The sequence below is a fragment of the Rhea americana genome, unplaced genomic scaffold (genome assembly GCF_003343005.1).
Source record: "Rhea americana isolate MKP2758 unplaced genomic scaffold, rheAme1 scaffold_8, whole genome shotgun sequence".
NCBI lineage: Eukaryota > Metazoa > Chordata > Aves > Rheiformes > Rheidae > Rhea > Rhea americana.
The window spans coordinates 3,047,190-3,067,901 of record NW_028186978.1 but is presented as its reverse complement, the minus strand read 5'-3'; the positions used below and the strand labels follow the sequence as shown (position 1 = coordinate 3,067,901).

The window sequence follows — 20,712 nt, the reverse complement described above, 5'->3', positions numbered from 1 at the left end:
CCGTGGGCGCCCCCCAGCGCCCGCTCGGCCGCGGCCAGAGCAAACGTGTCCCGCGGGCGGGAGGCAGCGCAGCTCCCTCGGCCCTGCCGGCTCGCGGAGCCCCGCTGCCTTTCGCAGGACTAGGCTGAAGCTAGACCAGAGGCGAGTCCCTCTCGGAGCAGGTGGTTTTTAGGGACCRGGCATAACTGAATTACCTGATTTGACAATACTAGTTAAGTGTTACTAACTTAAAATTAGTTCTATACTTCTGAAGTTAAAGTGAGATAATAATTAAATGCAACRATTCTTGACAGTTTTGGTGAACATACTAGAAATATTTCAGATTCTCAGTATTTTSCTTCCACCAAATTTGTGTTCTGACATCACCATAAATATTATCCAGCTGCAAGTATCACTTTCTCTATCCTAGCGTGGAGACATCCCTTTTAAAACAGTGACATGGATATATTTGTAGAGGAAAAGAGACACATAGAAAAAAAATCTGCTACTGAAGGAAAGAGCTGCTGAAGGAATACCTGAGCAGTACAGATAAGTTCAGTGAACAAATCAGTATGTTACAGCTGGCCACTGCACAGACTAGACTCTCTTTTTGTACCATTCAGATAGCTTTTCTTCACTTGTAAAGGTTTAGGGTGTACACTGCCAGAAATGATCATTTATCATTACCTGATAGCCTGAGGCCAGTGCTTCTCCATGCTAGACATTTCTTGCTTTACATCACTAAAGCACCTTGCTTCAAGAGCCTCTACAGTTTAATAGCAGGARTTATCAATTCTCTAACTCTATTCTGAGCTGCCGATCAGTTCTACTCTTTAAATTGCATCCAATTGTGTTCCTTTAAAGTCTGCTAGTTTGGAAAGTAAAAAGCAATCTCAATGCCTATAGAATATTAGGGCTTTCAAGCCCTGCACATGTGAGTCATCTTCAGCCATGAATGCAATGCCTCTCATATTCCCAGCAAAGTGTGCTAAGCACATAATGAAAGGCACCACACAGCAAAATTTTTATCACATCAGGAAATGGAATGTCTAGGAAAGTATGCATAGTTATTCAACAGTTATTGCAATTACTTTCAAGGAAATTTGATCATACTAAGGTTACTATCTATACAAAAATGCACAAAGATGTTGCTGCTCAGTTACAGAGCTAATGACTCAGTGCTTATGKTTGAAAGAAATATCGTTTTCCATTTCTCATAATTTTCCATCTTTACCTAGAGATAAATTCAAAGAACAAATCAGCATGTTAGAGATAGCTGTAGCTCATACCAGATACATTTTTTGTAGTATTTTTAAGTCTTTGAGGTTGAAAAGGTTAATGGCCTCCTGACAGAGGCGTTATTTTTCATTAGCTGAAGTCTTCCATGCAAGGGACTAGCTTTTGGCTGGTGGACTTTTTATGTAACATTTTTTTTTAAGGGGCTGGGTGACTTTTTGTTCTTAAACAAGACAATTTAGTCAAAGTCACAGAAACATTTCCAAGACTGAAACCGAAGAAAAGTGCAATTTATCTTGCCCATATTACAAAATCCTCRCAATCTGTTTTTCCAAAGGTCCAGCTAAATCTACAGGAATTCACCTTCAGGGAACAGAATTTTATGTACCACTGCAGCAATACTTTATGTTGTGCMTCTGCAGAAATGCACCCAGCCTGTGTTGAAAGGATTGTATTTTCTTTGGCTGTGTAGTGGAGGAAGCTCTCAGACCTGCTGGACCACTGTATGAGTCTGAAGAGCCCACTCTACAATGGGCATAAGACCAGAAGTGACACAGAGTAGAAGRGAGTTGGACCATTTGAAAGAGAGGAGGGTAAAGACAAAGAGCTGAGGTAGAGACACATTGCCTGAACAGGGAATTCAAACCATCCCACTTTTCTCAAGAGGGGAGAGGAACTGTGGAGATACTGGCAGAGGCTGTTCTGCCAGTACTGTTGAGAGGGAGGAAATGAAGTCATGAGTTGCTGAACAATGTTCCTGTCTCTGTCCTTGGTGCCAGCATGCAACAACCGAAGCAACAGGATCAAAAATTGGCAGAGAGCAGGGTGCAAAGGGTTATAGCTGACGACAATGAAGAAGAATTAGGTTCACTGTTTTCTTCCAGGCCCTGAAGCAGAATCCAGGATTCTCATGTCTCAATCTTCACCTCAAGTATCTGTGAAAATTTTGGGTAGTGCCAGCACCTTTCCTCTTCTTAATACCAGCTTCTAAGACAGAAAAAGCTATGACTGTTAACCTCTCATAGAGGATGTCTGCATGGCACCAAACCTGCAGATAATCAGTACCCTTTCAATATGACATAATAGCTGACATTTCCTCCATTTTGCTGCATTTTTTCTAAAAAAAAAAGAGGAAAAAGTTCAGGAGAGAGAGTTATTTTCATAATACAAATTTACAAGAAAATGAAATTTACACTTCCCTGATAATCTTAGCCTTGGCATTTTGAACAGACTTAGCAGTCTTCATTTTCATCTTGCATCATTCTGTATGACACCGTACATGTGGCTCATGTGGTACAAAGCATTTTGGCCACATGATTAGCATGCCATGTCTTTAAAACAGTTACTAAAGTCCCAGTATGAAGCGGTTGTCTTSACCTTTAGTATGAGAAGCTGTTGGCTCCTTCTTGAAAGGAACGAAAGCCAACCATTCACAGAGCCTTGCATAACAGCCCTGAGACAGTTTGTTTCAAATACATAAGCATAAGTACAGAAGCASAGAAGTTTAGGCAAACAGCAATGATCCATGTTACATAATTTAATACAGCTTCAGGAACAATTCTGATGGCTAGCAAACCATGATGCTGAGCAGTTCACAAATAAGATATGTGAACACTTAACCTTATTCAACCCATTACTATATACTTATATTGAAAGAATTATTCAGTAACCACAGAATTTCTAAGCAAYCCATTGAATCAGGGAACAAGTTGTGAAAGCTCTGGTTGTCATGAGGGAAACTACAGACTCATTTTGCATGTGGTCAGCCTTCCCGATATGAGGCTATTACAAGACACTACCATAAGAAAAGACATTTCAAGTCTAATTTCCCTAGCTAGAAAAATCATTACTAGTATATACAAAAAGATAAATTCTTAACTTTATAGWGGCTTCTGATGCTGCAGTTTGTTCACTTGGCAAAACTACCGTCAAGTTTTCTAAAGCTTTGAGTTCAAACACATTTCTTTTTGATCTATGTTATATGATTTAAACCTGATTAAATCTAACACTTTAAGGAAAGCCTAAAAATAGATGAGATGTTGCTCTCCCATCTAGAGGATTTATGCAGCAAGTAGTAATGTGCACTAAACTGAAACCACTTTTAATATTAGTTCAAAAAGATTCAACTCTGAGATTTTGAAACTCAGTCACTTTTGATTTTAATCAATATATGTTTGTAAATGTTAACATTTCCTATGCTAGAAATCACAAGTTAATTCTAAATTAAACTATAAATAATCAAAATCACTTAAAAGAGAGGAAACGTGCTAGTTTTAAGTGGATAGAAAATACTTCTGTGATAACAGAAGATCAAAGATGGCATGGTCTAATTAAAATACAAAGTGCTGCACAGATATCAGAGGGATAACTACAGCTCAGATAGACATAATCAGGTAATAGTGCAGGCACCTAAATTCTTCTAGAATCCTCTTTCAGGTATCTCCACTAGATCCAAACTCTGCATTTCGTAATAGAYTGCATAGAAGGTTATAAGTAAAGCTGGGAACTGAACTTGGCTTTACTGTGCCAGTAAACTTTACCCTTCCTCAATAGTTTAAGAATTTTACTCATGTTATGTGTCTATCAGGAAACAGAGTGAATCAAGCCTGAGCTATAAGCTGTATTATTAGAGGTAGCTAAAAAATGACCTTTAATCTTAAATTCTCTTTTCTAGTCTTCTTGCTTTCCCTACTCAGACAAGTCCCCTGGTTACAAAGAAGGCTAAGTGGTTCCTATMTTGAAGAAATTTCACACAACAGAAGGTTGAATTCTGATTCAAGTACTTGCCTTTGGGAAATCAGCTTTCCCATCCTGAAGGACAACAGCTCCCTCCCCTTCTTCTGCAGCTACTTAAGCTAAGTAATAAAACAAAAAGGAAAAAAAATCAAATTGTGTCTGTTTCAGATGGATATACTACTGATGATATTGAATTTTACTGGAATGGAGGAGAGTCTGCTGTAACAGGAGTTAACAACATTGAGCTYCCACAATTTTCTGTTGTTGATTACAAGATGGTATCAAAGAGAGTGGAATTTACAACAGGTAAGCACTATCCAGTTCAAAAAAAGTCCTGAAGCAGAAATATCAGTGTCTAACTTTTCTTAGGCAGTAGTCATTATATGACTTGTTTCTTTCAGGGGCATATCCTCGATTATCACTCAGTTTCCGGCTTAAAAGAAATATCGGATACTTCATTTTGCAAACCTATATGCCTTCCACATTGATCACAATTCTTTCGTGGGTATCTTTTTGGATCAATTACGATGCTTCTGCAGCTAGAGTTGCTCTAGGTAACTTATTTTCAAAATCCCTGGTATACATGGATATTTCTTGTATTTAAACATACTAGCACCACTTCCATATGACTGATTTCAGAAATATTAAGTGGTCTTCCTGCTAGCCTGTGCCTTACAAATAATACTTAGTCAATAATACTTATTATCATATCCACGTTTGGTTGATTCTTCCCCAAGTCATGTCACAACACAGTGCCCAATTTTTTAGATTAGGCAGAGTTATCAGGCTTGTTCTGACCAATAATACATCATTTAGTGGTCTGCCTAGTAGTGCAGATCTTCCTACAAATGTCACCTTGCCTACACCAAGAGATCCTGACTGAGTTCCAATTGCCATAATGGCCTTTGGATCAGGCCATCAGTATGTTGCTTCTAAACTGAAGCATGAAGGTCTAATTCAAGTATCTAAAGTCTCCATATTGTGCCATATCAACAATTTTGATGTTAAAAGGAATCACCTCAGGCCAGATGAAATAAATACACATGATCCTACTGACAATTGAAATATACCAATTTACAGCAAATAGACCTGTTTTACACATATGCTTGCTTATTTCCCACACCATGTTACTTGCTACAACTTACTGTAACARTCAAGATCCTCTGCCACCATATATGCTTTAAGACAAATCTGCTTTTCAAAACCTAATGGCAGAAAAACATTTTATCCCACCTCTCTTTAAATTCAACTCATTATACGTGTGCCTAGAGCTATTAGATATACTAATGACTTGTGGGTAGAGCAGACTAGAAAATAATTTCATCYAGCTAGAACAAGATAAAAATGAATTGAACAGTGATGAATAATAGGATGAGATGGGAGTGTTTCACTTCACAGAACATCCCTTTAGTAGGACAAAGCTGTTTCTGCACAAATGTGTCACTTTCTGTTCACCGGTGACTAAAATCACAAAGCTTCCCTTTCTGCCTTCAGTCCTTCATTTTTCATCAAAACTTCAACTAGATACTTATTTCAGTTCCTCAGGACAATGCAATCCACTGTATGAGTCAAGCAATCCTGCTATTCTAAGGAAAGTTGTTGAGAATTATGAGAATTGGTTATTCCAATCTTTCTATGCTAATCAAATCAGCTAACAGCAAAATGTCTCTGTAAGTTACATGTTCCTTATAGCAGTTGAGGCAATATGTACTGAGATAGCAGCTAGAGATCCCTAGACACTTGTAGGTAATTTCATATACCCTATATTGTAGAGGAACATCAAATAAGGAAGATGCTGTCAGCAGGTCCGCAGATCTAACTGTGTAATATACTGTTACACAGTATATTACAGGACATTTGGGCATAGATGCACTGTGTTCTGTGTCACTAACACCTTGGATTACTTGTTTGTACTACCTAGGATAAGTGATATTCCAGTAAACTACTACCAGTAATATTTCCCTTTCTAGTTCTAGGAAATGTATTTCTTTAGCTGTTAAGAATCTAATCCTGTAATTAAGCCACCTGCATTAGAAAGGCATGGTAGCCAACCAATGTTATCATTACGCCTTTCACACTCAGATCTCCTTCACTGTCTTTTTAGTCAATGTTCACTTTTTCTTTTTTCAGGAATCACAACTGTGCTGACYATGACCACAATCAGCACCCATCTCAGGGAAACATTGCCAAAGATACCCTACGTCAAGGCAATTGATATTTACCTGATGGGATGCTTTGTGTTTGTGTTCCTGGCCTTGCTGGAATATGCCTTTGTAAATTATATATTCTTTGGGAAAGGACCCCAGCGTCAAAAAAAGGCAGCAGACAAGGCAGGACATGCTACAGGCAAGAAGGGCAGACTGGAAACAAATAGAGTCCAGGTAAAATATTCAAGCTAACTTTTCAGACATTTTTGAAATGACAATGTTGACAATGTTGATGTGTATGAGGGAGGGAGGCATGCAGTTTGAACACATATGCAWATGTATTTAAAACTTTTCTAGAGAAAATTAATATTTAAGAAGATTACAGCAATGTATGATTTGTCCAATCTTCAAATAAAAAAACTATAAGAAATTGCAGAAAATGCAAACGAGTATTCAGGACAAGTAAACATTCATAGCACAGAAGTAATACAAGGTGTACAAGGAAATTAATTATTTACTATCTCACTTTAAGGGTGGACTTTATCAGCTGTATACCACTTCTGTATTAGAATAACAACAGCTACATATATAGCTATATAATAAACTTTTATTATATAGATCCTCTTTATACATAAGAACCTCACCAAAAAAACCCAAACAAAACAAGAAAGATACTGTTGGCTTAATTGGGCCTTGTGGTTTGGCCCACACAGCCAAACTTTCACAAAAGCAAGGAGGATGCTGCTAGGTTGCAGCAAAGTTCACAAATGTTAGGAGTTATCCTCAGACTAAATTCAAACAAACCACTGCTACTTCCCCTCAAAAGAGTCCAGAGCACCATCTTTTAACATTCCCCACATCTGCCAAGTGAAATTTGCAAGATTAATCGATCAGCTAAGCCAACCTAAAACTCTAGAAAGTGATACTATRAACATTTTTTCGAGGGAGAAGTTTAACTTAGCAGTATGTCGCCRAGCACTTGCAAACATCTGTAAACTTACTCCAGGCTTATTTGTCCCAGCCTGACTCAAAGCAAAAAAGTGTAATTTAGTGAGCCAAAAAAACATTTTTGCTGCTCCCTGCTTTTCTTGCAGTATATTCCATCCAAGTATTAGTAAGATCTTACCCAATCTACCTTATGAAGCTCTGCACTGTTTTGGCCCAAGAGGATCATTTCTGAACAAAATCTGAGATATTAGTTGAGCTTGAAAAATGAAGCCAGCACATAAAATTCTAGTTGGTTAGCTATTAGTATCAATGGATGCAATTTCACACACATGTCAGAACATGCATTTCAGAAGCTATGTGATATTATTGATGCTAGAGTTGTGTGTCCATTCAGAGGCTGTGTGTCCCAGCAGCCACACTAATACAGCAAGGCATTAACGGAGTGATTCTGCTGTCCATTCCATTGAAACCATAAGCCCATTAGAAAGCCTTACTTGCATTTGCTTCCTGTCCAAATGTAAGACATGCTTTACTAAATGGATGCAGTGGATGCGCAAATTCAGTCTAAGCTTGCAGCAGTCTCCAAGGTCCCACAAAGTGTTTTCCTCTGTAGAGCTGAGGAGATAAGCTACCCCGTTATAGCCTGTGGTGTTCCAATGCTGTCCATCCATTTTTATGGGAGATGGGGAAGGAGGAAAACCCAAACTGGCACCCGCCACCTCAACAGATCCTGAGTTAACCAAACCTGGGTGAAAAGAAGCAAAGCAAGGATTCATGAAGAATGAAACAACACTTCTTCAATGGTYAGCCTTTACTACATGGGCCCTAACGCGTTGATCTGAGTAGCGGATCAGAGTCAGAGTGCAGGTAAGCTCTTTTTCCTATGCATTTGGTTTCTTGGTTTGAATCACAAAAACCCTAACTCATAATTAAAAGCTTTTGTCTAAATCTTAAACTGGTAAAGAGATTACACTGACAGCAGCATTCAAATTGGGCTGGAATATATTTATATGAGCACATGAACTTTTCAGAGCAGCACATAAACACACCAGAATTTTTCTGGCAATGAATGCAAAGCATACAGAATTTTTACCATTTCTAGTTGTTCAYGCTTAGACTGCTTTTCCATTCTGATACTGAGAATGGTTTAAGTTAGCAGACTGCTCTCTGTATAATACAGGTTTATGATAGACATGACTAAATGGGTACCAATGGATTTTGTTACYGTAATGGAGATGCAGTTCATGCATGACCTTGTAGGTATTCATTTGATTCAGCATGGAAAATGCTGATGGCATTTTCTGTCTTTAAAAATGCACATGATCAGAACAGTGGGACACAGTAAACTTATGTGATCCCTAATGAAGACAGCTACCACACCCTTTCCCTCTTTTCTCATTTTTCACTTGTACTATGATGACCTGTGCCAGTGTAGGGGAAAGCTCTTTCAGAGCATAGAAGCACAGGTACATACAGCTACAGGATACTGACTTCCTTTTTATTCACTTGACCCATATCATGTATCCATATAAGGATCTATAACCATGAGATGATATGTAACAGTGCTTCTTCTCTTTGTGCCAGGTGAAGAATACTGTTAATTTTTACCTGACATATACCCCCAACAAAAAGAATTCCTCTTTCTTCATCAAGTAACAAAACCACTACAAAAGCAAGACTCTGACTGTGGCATTAACACAGTGTAGGGAAGACCAATTGGAACTGGTATACTGCTGTCTCACATGGCTGTTTTTTGCTCTACAACGTCAAGAAGGTGGAAATAAGGCCTCTCCAGTTTAATAGTTTGTGTCATTTTAACTTAATACCTGAAAACTAGTAATTTGTACTAAACAAGCTTTCTGTTTCTCCGAATAAAGCAAAGACCACTTATATCTCCTTGTCGTCTATTTGTTAGAATGAAATGTCATTGAGGAAACCATCATAATTACAGATAACTTGAACAAACCACCCAGCAAAAAAATATTTAGATGATCCCTCTGTGCAGCTGGATGTTTCCCCAGACAAATTTAATGTGAATAATCATTACACAAAAGATGTCCCTTAAGCACAGGAAATGGGTAGCATGCAATCACAAGGCAAGTAGAAAAGGARCTAAGCCACCAAAGGCTCACCAAGTTGCCATGCAAGCTACATGGCAGATGGTTTCTTGCTCCCTAGTTCTGCACAGCTTCATACCTTCTCTYCAGGCCTTCTGTGAATTGCAGAACATCTGGTATGGAAGGTCAGAGATTATACATGGGCTCCAAGGAAAACACATCATTTTTCAGTGCAGTGGCTACTGGAAGGAGAAAAGGGTTGGAGCCAGTAGCACAGCCAGCTCAGGTTCCCCCAAGTCAACCCACACCTGAATAAGCTTATCCTGTGGAACATAACTTGTTTCTTTGAAGACTAGATTGTGACATCTTTAGYGCATTTGTTCCCACAGGACAGCTTGTATAACAGGCTCCTCATGCTTTCGTCTTTGGAGAAAGACTTTTTTTTTTTTTTTTTGCATTGGATCAAAACAGAAGTTGTTACTATCTATCTGCCCAGTGGTTAGGGCAGACAGAACTGAACATTTGAGCATTTGAGGCCAATCTTCTGTCAGTGAATGCTGCCAGGTTCTTCCTRTGGAGCTGACTGTCTGCTTTTCATGCAGTCAAAATGATACTGTTCGTTTATGACTTGAACTATTTTACACTTAGAGTATCATTTACATGCTACTAAGCAAGAAACTCATCATTTGTTAAGTAAACATACAAGCCAGATATTTATTTATTTTTATAACCCTTTATTGAGCACACATCAAGGCTTTTCTGTCACTGATGAAGATTCACTTATATGTACCCTTTGTAGATTTAGGTTTTAGGTTTTAGGTTTCCAGTGGAAACAAAGAATGAGCTATCAGCTCAATACAGATGCAATTTTCATTACAAGAAGTATCACTACATACACATATCTGAAGAATATTTAAAATTTGATAATTACACTAGATGACTAGCTAATCAGTTTTGCYATCTTAATGTTCTTCATCTTAGGATCAAAAGGCCAACAAAATAGAAATACTTCACCTTTCTATAACTTTAGGAAAAAAATACTTTGTACACAGTCTTTTACATTTAGATTATCTKTTAAAGAAGAAATCCTGCTTTCATCTGAAAGCGCGTTCAGTTCAAACGGTATATGTAGTATGATTTAGGGAAAGTCATCTATATCCTAGCTGGCAATTTTATTCTTCTGTCTCTGGTACAGCCTTTCTCCTTCTGGCTCTCACCAGCAAATGGCACTGTTGCATTTCTACACAGTCTGAACCTACACAGTAACACAGATCTAAATTTGTGTAAATTTGTGTTACAGATGCAAATGTCACAGGTACTTCAGGAAGGTTTTTTTTTTTTTTTACACCTGTCTAAAGGCATAGTTATATGCTCAGAAAACAAGATCTGAAGCTTATTTCTTTTTGCAGCCTTTATTCTAAAYACAGCTAATGATTTTAGGTGCTCCTATGTTACATAGAGAGGAAACTTGAGACTTCTTAAAGCAGCACAGTTTTCAGAAAACAGCATCTTGTAAAATCTCTGACTAAGATTTAAGGTACAATCCATCTAAACTGAAAATGCTCAGGAACAGCAGTATAGCAAACAGCATTCCAATTAGAGATCATCTGACAGTATTGAGAGATTAAATGGGTAATATACAAGACTGCTCTCCTGAAGTRCATGTCTGATGTGGGTAAAGTGCCTCAACACTGAAAGACAGACCGGAAAGAGTCAAAACCTGTTGGCTGCTTGCAATGCACATGCTTCCTCCAGTACAGGATCAACAGGTTTAGCTTGCATTAAACAGTGGAGAAAAGATTTTTAAAGACAGAAAATTTACAAACTTTTATTGTGCAAATATTTGCTATAAACTTGTTCCAATATTAACATAAACAAAACTAATAACAACTGCGCAAACAAGTTTCTGTTGGGGATCTCTTAAGAATCTGCACTATTCCCAGATTTCTACAGGAATAGAAAATTGTTTTAACAATATTTTGGAGTGAACTTCAATAAATTCTGAAATAATTTTTATAGACACTGGAAGTTAACTACTAGTCTAGCTTCCTGTCAGACAAGCGGAGAATTTGACCAAAAAGTACATTACGAGAGCTTTTACATTTCTCTTCACTAGTTTAAAGATGAATGTAAGGCCTTTTGATCTGAATTGTAAAAACTCCAAAGACTGAGTTGCTTCATAATGTATACGTATCATGRCACCTAAAATGATTTAAAATCTCAATTAATAATGTAAGAGGATAATTCATAACACTTCAAATAGGAATTCATATGCTACTTGGCTTGCATTAAACCRTCAGTGCACATTAGTTGAAGAAACATCCCCATGAATCAATTTAGATTGTAAGTATTTATAATATATTTATAATGTATTTTATAAGTGTTTATAAGCAGTCTTTACAGAAAGAGAAGACATAACAACTGCTTAATGATGCTTGTACTGTTACTACTATTATAATACTAAAGTCAATCAATTTAAATATTAAATCATAGACAGCTTACCATTCAGTAAAACTAAGAAGAAAAAGTTGACCTATCAAAACTTCTGAGCRCTTAAAAGAATTTCTCATTTTACATGTAGACAGATCTGAGACCTTCCACCCTTCCTCCCGCTCCCCAGAAAATATCAGAACCTAAGACTAACAAGTAGTCCCATAGTTAAGGCAGTCCACTGAAAAGTAGAGAACCCAAGTTTAGATCTTCCTTTTACTTAAATCAGAAKATTTGACCTAAAGATTAGAACCTTGGTAGCCTATATCCCAAGTAAATATTGCAAATATCCTGCTGTTTCTGTGACCAGCTGGCTTCTAATCTGAAATACACAAGCTTTTCCCAGTTAGATAATGGTAGGAAATGGACCATTCCCAATGAGTTTTCATTTCCACATAAAAAAGTTACCAGTCACATTCAACAACTGATTCTTAAAGTCTGTGATGATTTATTACTCCAGTTACTAGACACTTCCCCCCYTCCACTGCTCTTCTGAATGGCTTTTATATAGATAGCCCCTTCACTTTGTTTTCCATTTAAAAATAATTATTTTGCAAGACTGTACGTATGCCAATCACACAATCTTTCTCCTTTCGGCATTGTAAGAAGCAACACTGCCAAGCAGAACTGCAGCTTTCACTGGCTTCTAGCTTTCCTCTTCCACAACCCCTGGAGACTGAGTTTTGCCTGTCATGTTCTACTTGGGGTTTGTCCTTGAATACACTTCAAACCTACTGTAGATTGCTGTATCAGTTCTGCTATATCTCACCAAAGACAAAAAGCCAGAGTGTGAACAAAACATTGGATTTTCAGAGGCTTCACATAACTAGATATTGTCAACAGATGATTTTATTTTTCATTTGTATTAAGGCATCCCCAGACGGCCATGGGTTGTGATATATTTGGGGTAGAACCAAGGCTATAGYTCACAAAGAGGAAGTCTTAGTACTCAAGCCTTAAAGTGAAGGTTTCCAAGTTTCGTGTAAGAGGTCTGTGTTCCAGTTCTCTGATACAGCCTACAGCAACAGTTTAAATATTTGGGAAGTTTAAATATCTGGGAAGTCTCCACAGAGAAGTCAGGAGTCATCCTGAAACACCAAAAACATCTTCCTAAAAGAGGCTTTACCATAAACACGTAGAGAACTAGAGAGGAGTGAAAGAGTAAGCCTTTTGTAGTCAGTTATGCTGTCATTCTTACTGAGTTATATTCGTGCACAAAAAAGGCAGTTATTTGAGAAGTAACATACATTGTTTGTGTCAGACATGTACATTCTGGTTACAGTTTCCAGTTCTTTACTTGGGTTCTTAACAGCACAAATAGTGAGTGATAAACATACTTGAAACAACTGTTTTCAATACCAACAGGTGAAAATGCAGCGGCATTTAAGGTTTCACTCTGTAAAATGGATTATTCCATGTGCACATGAGCGAGTTAATAGTGCACTGTAGGGAGTAGGGACATCTATGTCCAGATATGTTAAGTTTCCAAAAACACATCACAAGTATTTTGCAAGGACTGATTGATAAAATGCACATATACCTACATGTTCCTCATATGAATTCATCAATACAAATATGTTTTCTAAAAAAAAATAGCACTAGAACTGTATAAAATTGACAAACAGGAACATTTTATTTTCACATATAGTATATGAAAGCTTAGAGTGTCAGGTCGGCAGACATGAAAATGCAATATTTCATAAAGAACATGATCTAAGTTAAAGGCAAAGGTAGAAGAGTCTTACTTTAATGAGGATGAGATAACTATATCTGAATTAAGAGGCCCCAGACCAAGATACTGTGTCAGAATGGAAGACATTTAGTCACTTTCCATACTAGTCAGGAAAATGTATTCACTATCTTTTTACTTCTGTCAACATTGTAGAAAATGTGGTTGTCACCACAATTACAGGAGCTGCCTTAGTAGTTGAACCAAGGGGTACCCTTGTTTGGTACTCCTTGTTTGGGAGACAACTTGGACTGACTGAAAATTTTATCTAATTCAAATTCCTTCCTTGACACAGGTTGATGCCCATGGAAACATTCTTCTTAGTCCACTCGAAATAAGAAATGAAGTCAGCAGCTCAGATGTGTTCACTAGCCTCAGTGACCCAAGAGCTACCATGTATTCGTATGACAGTGCCAGCCTTCAATACAGAAGAACCACTTCCAGCAGAGAACTCTACAGTAGGAGCGCTTTGGAGAGGCAYAGGCTTCACAAAAAGGGACGCTTACAAAGAAGAGCATCCCAGATCAAAGTCAAAATCCCCAATCTGACTGATGTTAATGTGATAGACAAGTGGTCCAGAATGGTCTTTCCCATCACATTTATTCTTTTCAATGTTGTTTATTGGCTGTATTATGTCCACTAATTTATGCAATAACTTTATCACAGACTACCTTATCTAAACCTGTTTTTCCTTCTCAATTTTGTTAACTCTGAAGAACTGCAGTAGCCATAATGCTACATTGTGAAGGCAAGATACTCAGCCATTGAATACTTCTAGATTTGAGCTTTCTAAAAAATTAAAATATTAAAAAGCCTTACCACATTCAGAAGACACGGATCTGCTTTTACAAAGCATCTTCACCAAAAGCACTATTCCTATTACTTTACAAATGTAGAGCACCCATGATCTTTTTTGAATAGAATAAAAATCAGTCTTACTGTATCTCTTGCCACATGTTGGTAGCCCATTACAGCATACCATCTCCGAGTAAAACAGTACAACTCAGTAGTTGTCATGTTACAGTCTTTCAGCCTTAAAGGAGTCTAAAGAAAACTGAAGAAATAACTTTAAAGGATAACTCTATTGCATCATGCATCTTTCCAAAGCAAATGATTATAATAGGAATATTTTCATAGTGTCTATGAAAAGTATCATTCAAGGATATGTAAGTCAATTCACATTTTCAGTGAGGCAGGATTTTCAAAGGAGGGAAAGGGCAGCAGAGACAAATCCCACCAAGTTTCCAACTCAGGAGACAGTTCGGTGGATATAGCCAGAATTCTGTTGTATGTAGCAAATGTARCAATGTAGCAAAGTTGAACTGATACAAGAACAATTGTGCCAWCTCCAATTTTGTATTAAATAAAACAAACAGAAGAAAAAGTGTGTACATTCCTAGAAGCTACTACTAAAAGATACTCCAGATGAAGAGCAGTCAATTTTCTTGACTTCTACATTTCCTTGGCTGGTAATTACAACATATTCTCCCAGGAGACAGCAGATATCTGGGAACAGATCACAGGAGAGTTCTGCACAGGGTTTCCCAAAGTTTTGCTTACTCCACTGAAGAAAAGGACRCACAGCTAAGTCTTAAGATACCCTRGTGGTATTGGATACCCTGCTCCTGAGGAATTGCTTCTCCTCAGTCTTGGGGTTCAGATTAACCACCAGCATCCTGGCCAGCAACCTCTGCTTATCACCTACCATAATCACAACTTGGGAACCACGGGTGAAATGCTAGCAAGCCACAAGCAACTGATGAGTCAGTCCTCTCCTATCTACATCATCAAACCCATTTGCCATATTGTGAGTCTTTTTTCTAGTTTCTATGGGGTCTAAAGTCTCCATCTCGTCCTAAATTCTGTGGAGCACGAATGTGGTCTCCTAGGCTGTATGTTCATTGCTATTACTTTTAACCCTCCTATTAACAAGTTGCACAATTTTACCAGCTTAATCAGACATTATATACAATTTGGGATGACTCAGGATAAACGTTAATCCAATCAAATGGTTCTTCTGATTAGGGTACAACTTCTGTGCCTACCCTTATAACTACAAATAGCTTTTCAACATTTGCACTGCATCAGCAACCAAAATAAGAACTAGCACATATTGTCCCACTCAAAATGGAAGAGATTGATTAATTTGTTTAGTCAATTTTAAATGTTTAGATAAAGAATATTTTAGTGTCAACTAACAATACACTTCAGTATCTTAAAAAATACAGAAAATGTACAAAAGTCTGATGAATGCTAAACAAGCTGAACTTTTCRTAACTGCAAAAAAAAAGTTCTAGAAGGGAAGTAGTAAGACACTACTGTCCATTCAAAACATACGTGCCCACCCCCATTAAGTGATTTTGAATTCAGCAAATTGGCACTGGACTTAGCTACAGAGGATTTACGTGCACAAGCCAATGAACCTGAAGGTTTCTAGACTCCTCAGACCTCTACTTAATTGTATTTTTGGAGGTTTTATTTTTTGAATTTATTCCTGTTCATTCCACATCATTTTGTCATACTTTGGCTCAGTGCTGAGCATTGTATAGCAAGAGATCTCTGTCCCATTACTGGACAGTAGGCAGGTCATATWTGGCCTGGTTAAGCTCTAAATATGGCTCTAAGTCTTTTGAAATCGTGGTTGATCCCAACAGTGGCAGTGATTCTGCCAYGCTTATTGCATTACAAGTGGAGATGGCAGTCACCTAGCACAAACACAGAGGATTCTTTAAAGTGAATCAGCAGTTTCTGACCAAGTACATCATGCCTTTGGCAATTAGAGGCAGGCTTTAAGAAGAGATGRCCTAGATATCAAACTAATCAGTTTGCACTGCAGATTCATTACTAGCAATGATGATACAGATTTGCCTAATTCCTAGGAATGTCATTTATCCTTAGAAAGGCTCTTGTGAAAAATGACAAAGAGAAAGGACTGAGAAAGAGCTTGCCCTGAGGAACCTTGGTAGAGGACATACCTTGTCTTCTCTTATATAACCTCCTAACAAAAAAAAAAAAAAAGGAAAAAAAGAAAAGAAAAAAAAAGAAAAAAAAGAAAAAAAAAGCTCCCCTGCTGGACATCTTAGTTCTTTCACTGCAGTTCTCCACTCCTTCCTTCAGTTCCCAGCAGCACACCCCTGCTGCTTCAGCCTGCCACATGCAGTGCTCCRCAGCTCCACAGCAAAGGGAAACGAGGAACAGAGCAAAAGTAAGAGCACTTCCCTATAAAATCCCTTGGTTTTGGCCCAGAGAGTGGTGGCGAAGGAGAGTGCTGCCTATTATGCTGGTACGAGAAGGAAGGAAGAGCTTCTGCACTCCACCTGTTTCATGAACCCAAGATTGAACCCCTATTTCAGSGAATGAAACCCAACAGGATTTAGTATTGACTTGGGGACTTTGGGACAGTTTTGTTCATAATTATGTCACATAAGGATATCCCAAGTATCTGTAGGGCAGTGAAAGGAAAAATTGTCTAAACAAATGGTTCAATATTCTCAAGCCTGTGGTTTGAAGTGGAGAGTTGAGAACAATGTGGTGATGCATCAATTTTTTTTTCTTTTTAAACAACTCCATTGCTATATATGCAGATAAACTAYTCCCATGTCACTGAAACTACATAAACTTGCTACTATCATAAGTGCAATAATTGCTGTGACATCTTAGAGATCACTTCTGCACTATTTACTTCCCTTTCATGACACTGACTTTTCTATGTGCTAGAGATAATGAGACAACAGAAAGTGCTCCTCTGATGCTCTGAATATCCTCCACCTAAGGACAAATTCTTCCCAGCATTAACCAATGCATTATGCAGCCTCTGTATAAAGTCTACAAGCTAAGTATAAGCTTGCATACATTTATCCATCTGCTMCTATCAATTATAAAGGTCACAGCCTCAAAGGCAGCCAGCAACTCACTTTTAGAAAAATAGTATCCAACCATTATACTTAGGATCTTCTAAACTAAAAAGGGAAAGCAACTTTCAGATGTTAACCCCTACCTGAGCAATCTGCCTCCAGCCCAGGAATACCAGACAAGTTCAACTGCTTGGAGGCAGTTAAAGGCACAGGAGAAAGAAGGACCATGAAATCACAAGTAGTAATTAAAGTGCAGGCATACTGTGTATAGAACATAATGCATTCTGCAGATCTGTGGTCTAATGTACTACATTAAAAAAAGCTATCAATGAACAGCTTTTCATACCAATTGCCCRAAGATGTTCACAGACAGACCACACATCAGTAATTTGTTATACCTATGRCATGGAAACATTACAATCCTTCTTCTGATTACAAGTACGTGGACATTTAGGAAAAGCAAGCATCCAACATTGAAACAAGAATCTAAGTGATAAATAAAGGAGCCTTTGCCTTTTATTACAAGAGCAAAGATTAGCTTTACTGGTCTTTAACATTTTTCTTCTAGACAGCTAGCATCTGGATACACACAGTATCCAGCTTACATGCCATCCAGCTGCTTCATACGTAAGCACTAGACATATAGGATAAGAACAGTTGCATCATACAGTTCTAAGCCAGAAAAGAGTGTGGACCCGAGGAAGCATTATTGACAAGTAAAACAGTGCGAGTGCAAGTCTTGCCACTCTACAAGTGAATTTTCTTCAGGAAGGAAAAAAAAAGACAAAATGTAAAAGACAAAACCAAAGCACTCTTCTCCAGGGGACAAGAAATATTACTCCATTYCACTTCCCCATAAAGAAAAGTAATAGCAGCCATTTAAATACAACTCAGTGGATAAAACTGTTTAGAGAGCAAAGTAAGATCACAGTGGAATAGCACTCAATATCTTAGTGCACTTAAATACRATCAGTTTTGTTACTACATGATTTTCCAAGACCTAGATAGAGAAGAAATCACTCTGCCTTGGCCTAACAGTAGCATAGGTTTTAAGTAATTAAATTCTGACAGTGTTTTCTGAACAGCAGCCAGTTCTTTAGGTTTGTTTATTTTTTGACTCCTCCAGTTATCACAGATCACTGATATAAGAAGATGCAGGAAAGAGAAAAATGTCAGGCAAACAAATGGAAGAGTAGGGGAATGTCTGAAGAAAACTAAACAAAACAAACGTAGAACTGTGGACCTATGCAATGCGGTTGCTGTTATTACAAGTAACTTTTCATTGGCACTACTATGGGACTTCGACATTGATAAAACAAAAATGAATTTGTGTGTGCTGAGCACCAGAACTCTCCCAGCAGTGGCAACAAGGGCAGAGGAGCAGTCACCTGCCAACACTTGGGAGGCTCCAAAGCATCAGGAGACCCTCCGCCGGCAGCACCAATACAAAATCCAGCCCTGAGGTGTTTTGCACAGTACCCACCAAAGCTTGGCTGAGTCAAGAGCTAGAAGCCACAGTGAGAAGACAGCTTCCAGCCCTCAACACTAAGTTTTGCAGCAAGGGCTACTATATCTCATAGAGAGGGAAGAGCCACTTACTGCAGATTGACAYATCTTTCCCTGGAGCCAGCGACTCTTACCTCCCACAGAGCTCCTGTCAGCACATTTAACCACTAATCTGGTAAAGAACTTGGCATACCAGCTTGCAAGGCATATTTGATTTAAATTAAAGCCTCTTTTTAGGTTAGACATACAGCCTCAAAAGGGAATTTTAAAAGGCAAAACTTGATGATAACACATACAAGACAACTAKCACGTGTTTGTGGCTTTTCAGCTACCTTTAGACAAAATGCAGAAGGAAATATTCCTCACCTCAGAGCAATAGCTTGGCAGCAAGGAATAGGCAGTGATGATTAGCAGCAGAAGGGCGAGTGTGCAGTTATTTATGGGGTACTCGTGTACACTGCCATCTGGTGTTAGAAGTTAGGGAGTGCTAGAAAGCACAGCCTCTTCCCACCAAGGATTTGGAGTCACTCAACTGGCTTTAAGTGATAAGGGGGAACAACAGCGACCGTAATACCAAGGTCCCTCAGTGTTGTGTTTTAGTAGTTAGTTTGCCTGCCCTTACAAACGAGGCTTAAAGCTCAGTATACATAAGGTCCCATTGCTAAATAGATTTCAGCTAACTCCCCTTAAAATTTGTGTGGCTGTTTCATATAAACTGTGAGTGAGACTATATTATTTAAAGAAATTTTTATTAGAAATTTGTTTCCTAATGAAATGAGCTGCTACTGTCTCTGTGTGTGTAGGCATGTGTGTCCATCTGGGAGTGCCTCCTATTCAAATCCAGTGGTAACTTCAACCGAAAGATCATGGAAGAGCAGGAATCTGTGCGATATTACATTCTGACAAGTTTCATGAAAGCAGGCAGCTGGGCGAGGACAAAGGTCCTGTTAATCCACTCCATCTCTTCTGGGAGAAAGGCACACAGTGAACCTCATCCTTATCAGTCATCAGAGAATCCACGCAGGACTGCCCTTCTGTAGCCAGCTTTACAGGCAACCAGGGTTTGCTGGCTTTCATGCTCTTGGAACTATTTATTTCACAGTCATAAGGATCTTTTAATCTCATTCTAATCTGACTTTTCTTAAGCAGCATCCCGTCTAACTATGAATGAAATGGTCAACTACTGGACAGGKAAAATGTTTGGAGCATGTAGTTCTCCAAACGCTGAGCAAATCAGTTTCTCTGTGTCAGTCCAGGGCCTCAAACTGGGATGGAGTCACCTGAGAGACTGCAGTGATTTTACCCATATCTCTGATACCAATGCAGCTAGATAGCCAGCCTGGGATCCCTTCTGTGCTGAGTAAAATTCCACCTGGTTTCTGAGTCTTATCATTGTGATGGCAGGCAGGATAGGTGGAATCAGCCTGAAATTGTTTGTGTAAGAGCAGCTTCAGTCACTTGGAAGGATACATTAAAATCCTTCTGCTTCATTTATATTCCCATACTATTCAAAATAATTAAGAAAGGATAGCAGGAGTGATAGAAAGGGTGTTAGAACACCACAAAAATCACATTTTTAGTATCACATGAATATTTGTGTCAACATTCATTTTTTTCATTTTGAATGCATAAAACAAGACCTGTGCTTTATGCTAGCACTGAACAGTGCAGAAGTTGCCGTTTTTGAGTTACCCACTGGTTCACCTTGTTCATCTCTATAGGTGTTCCATCCTTTTGTACTGCATTTCTTCATTTCTTGAGATAAATTTGGAGGAAAATCACCCAGGGCTGTAGCCATGTTATATCAGGTGTTGCTGTTTCCCATCACTGACTGACTCTGCCCCTTTGCCACAGGCTTCTCATGAATTCCCACCTACTGACGATGCGTTGCTAATGCTGCCTTGAGAGCATTAATCAACAAAAGGGCTGAGTTACACTAGTTACATACAAAGATACTTTTAATATTTTTTATGCTGCAAAGCATTTAAAATAAATATTTTAAATATATCTATGGTTATAGAAGTATATTT

The 20,712-nt window shown here is 38.3% G+C and overlaps 1 protein-coding gene across 1 annotated transcript in view; it reads left to right on the top strand.

The window, feature by feature from the left end:
• The window catches only part of GABRB1 (gamma-aminobutyric acid type A receptor subunit beta1), a 64,137-nt gene extending 50,172 nt beyond the window's left edge, over window positions 1-13,965 (top strand). Inside the window, exons 5-8 of the mRNA XM_085322838.1 lie at window positions 4,120-4,257; window positions 4,353-4,505; window positions 6,082-6,332; window positions 13,618-13,965. Of these exons, the coding sequence (XP_085178964.1) occupies window positions 4,120-4,257; window positions 4,353-4,505; window positions 6,082-6,332; window positions 13,618-13,965 (890 nt within the window). The remainder of the gene's footprint in view (window positions 1-4,119; window positions 4,258-4,352; window positions 4,506-6,081; window positions 6,333-13,617) is intronic.
• The last annotated feature ends 6,747 nt before the right edge of the window (window positions 13,966-20,712 follow it).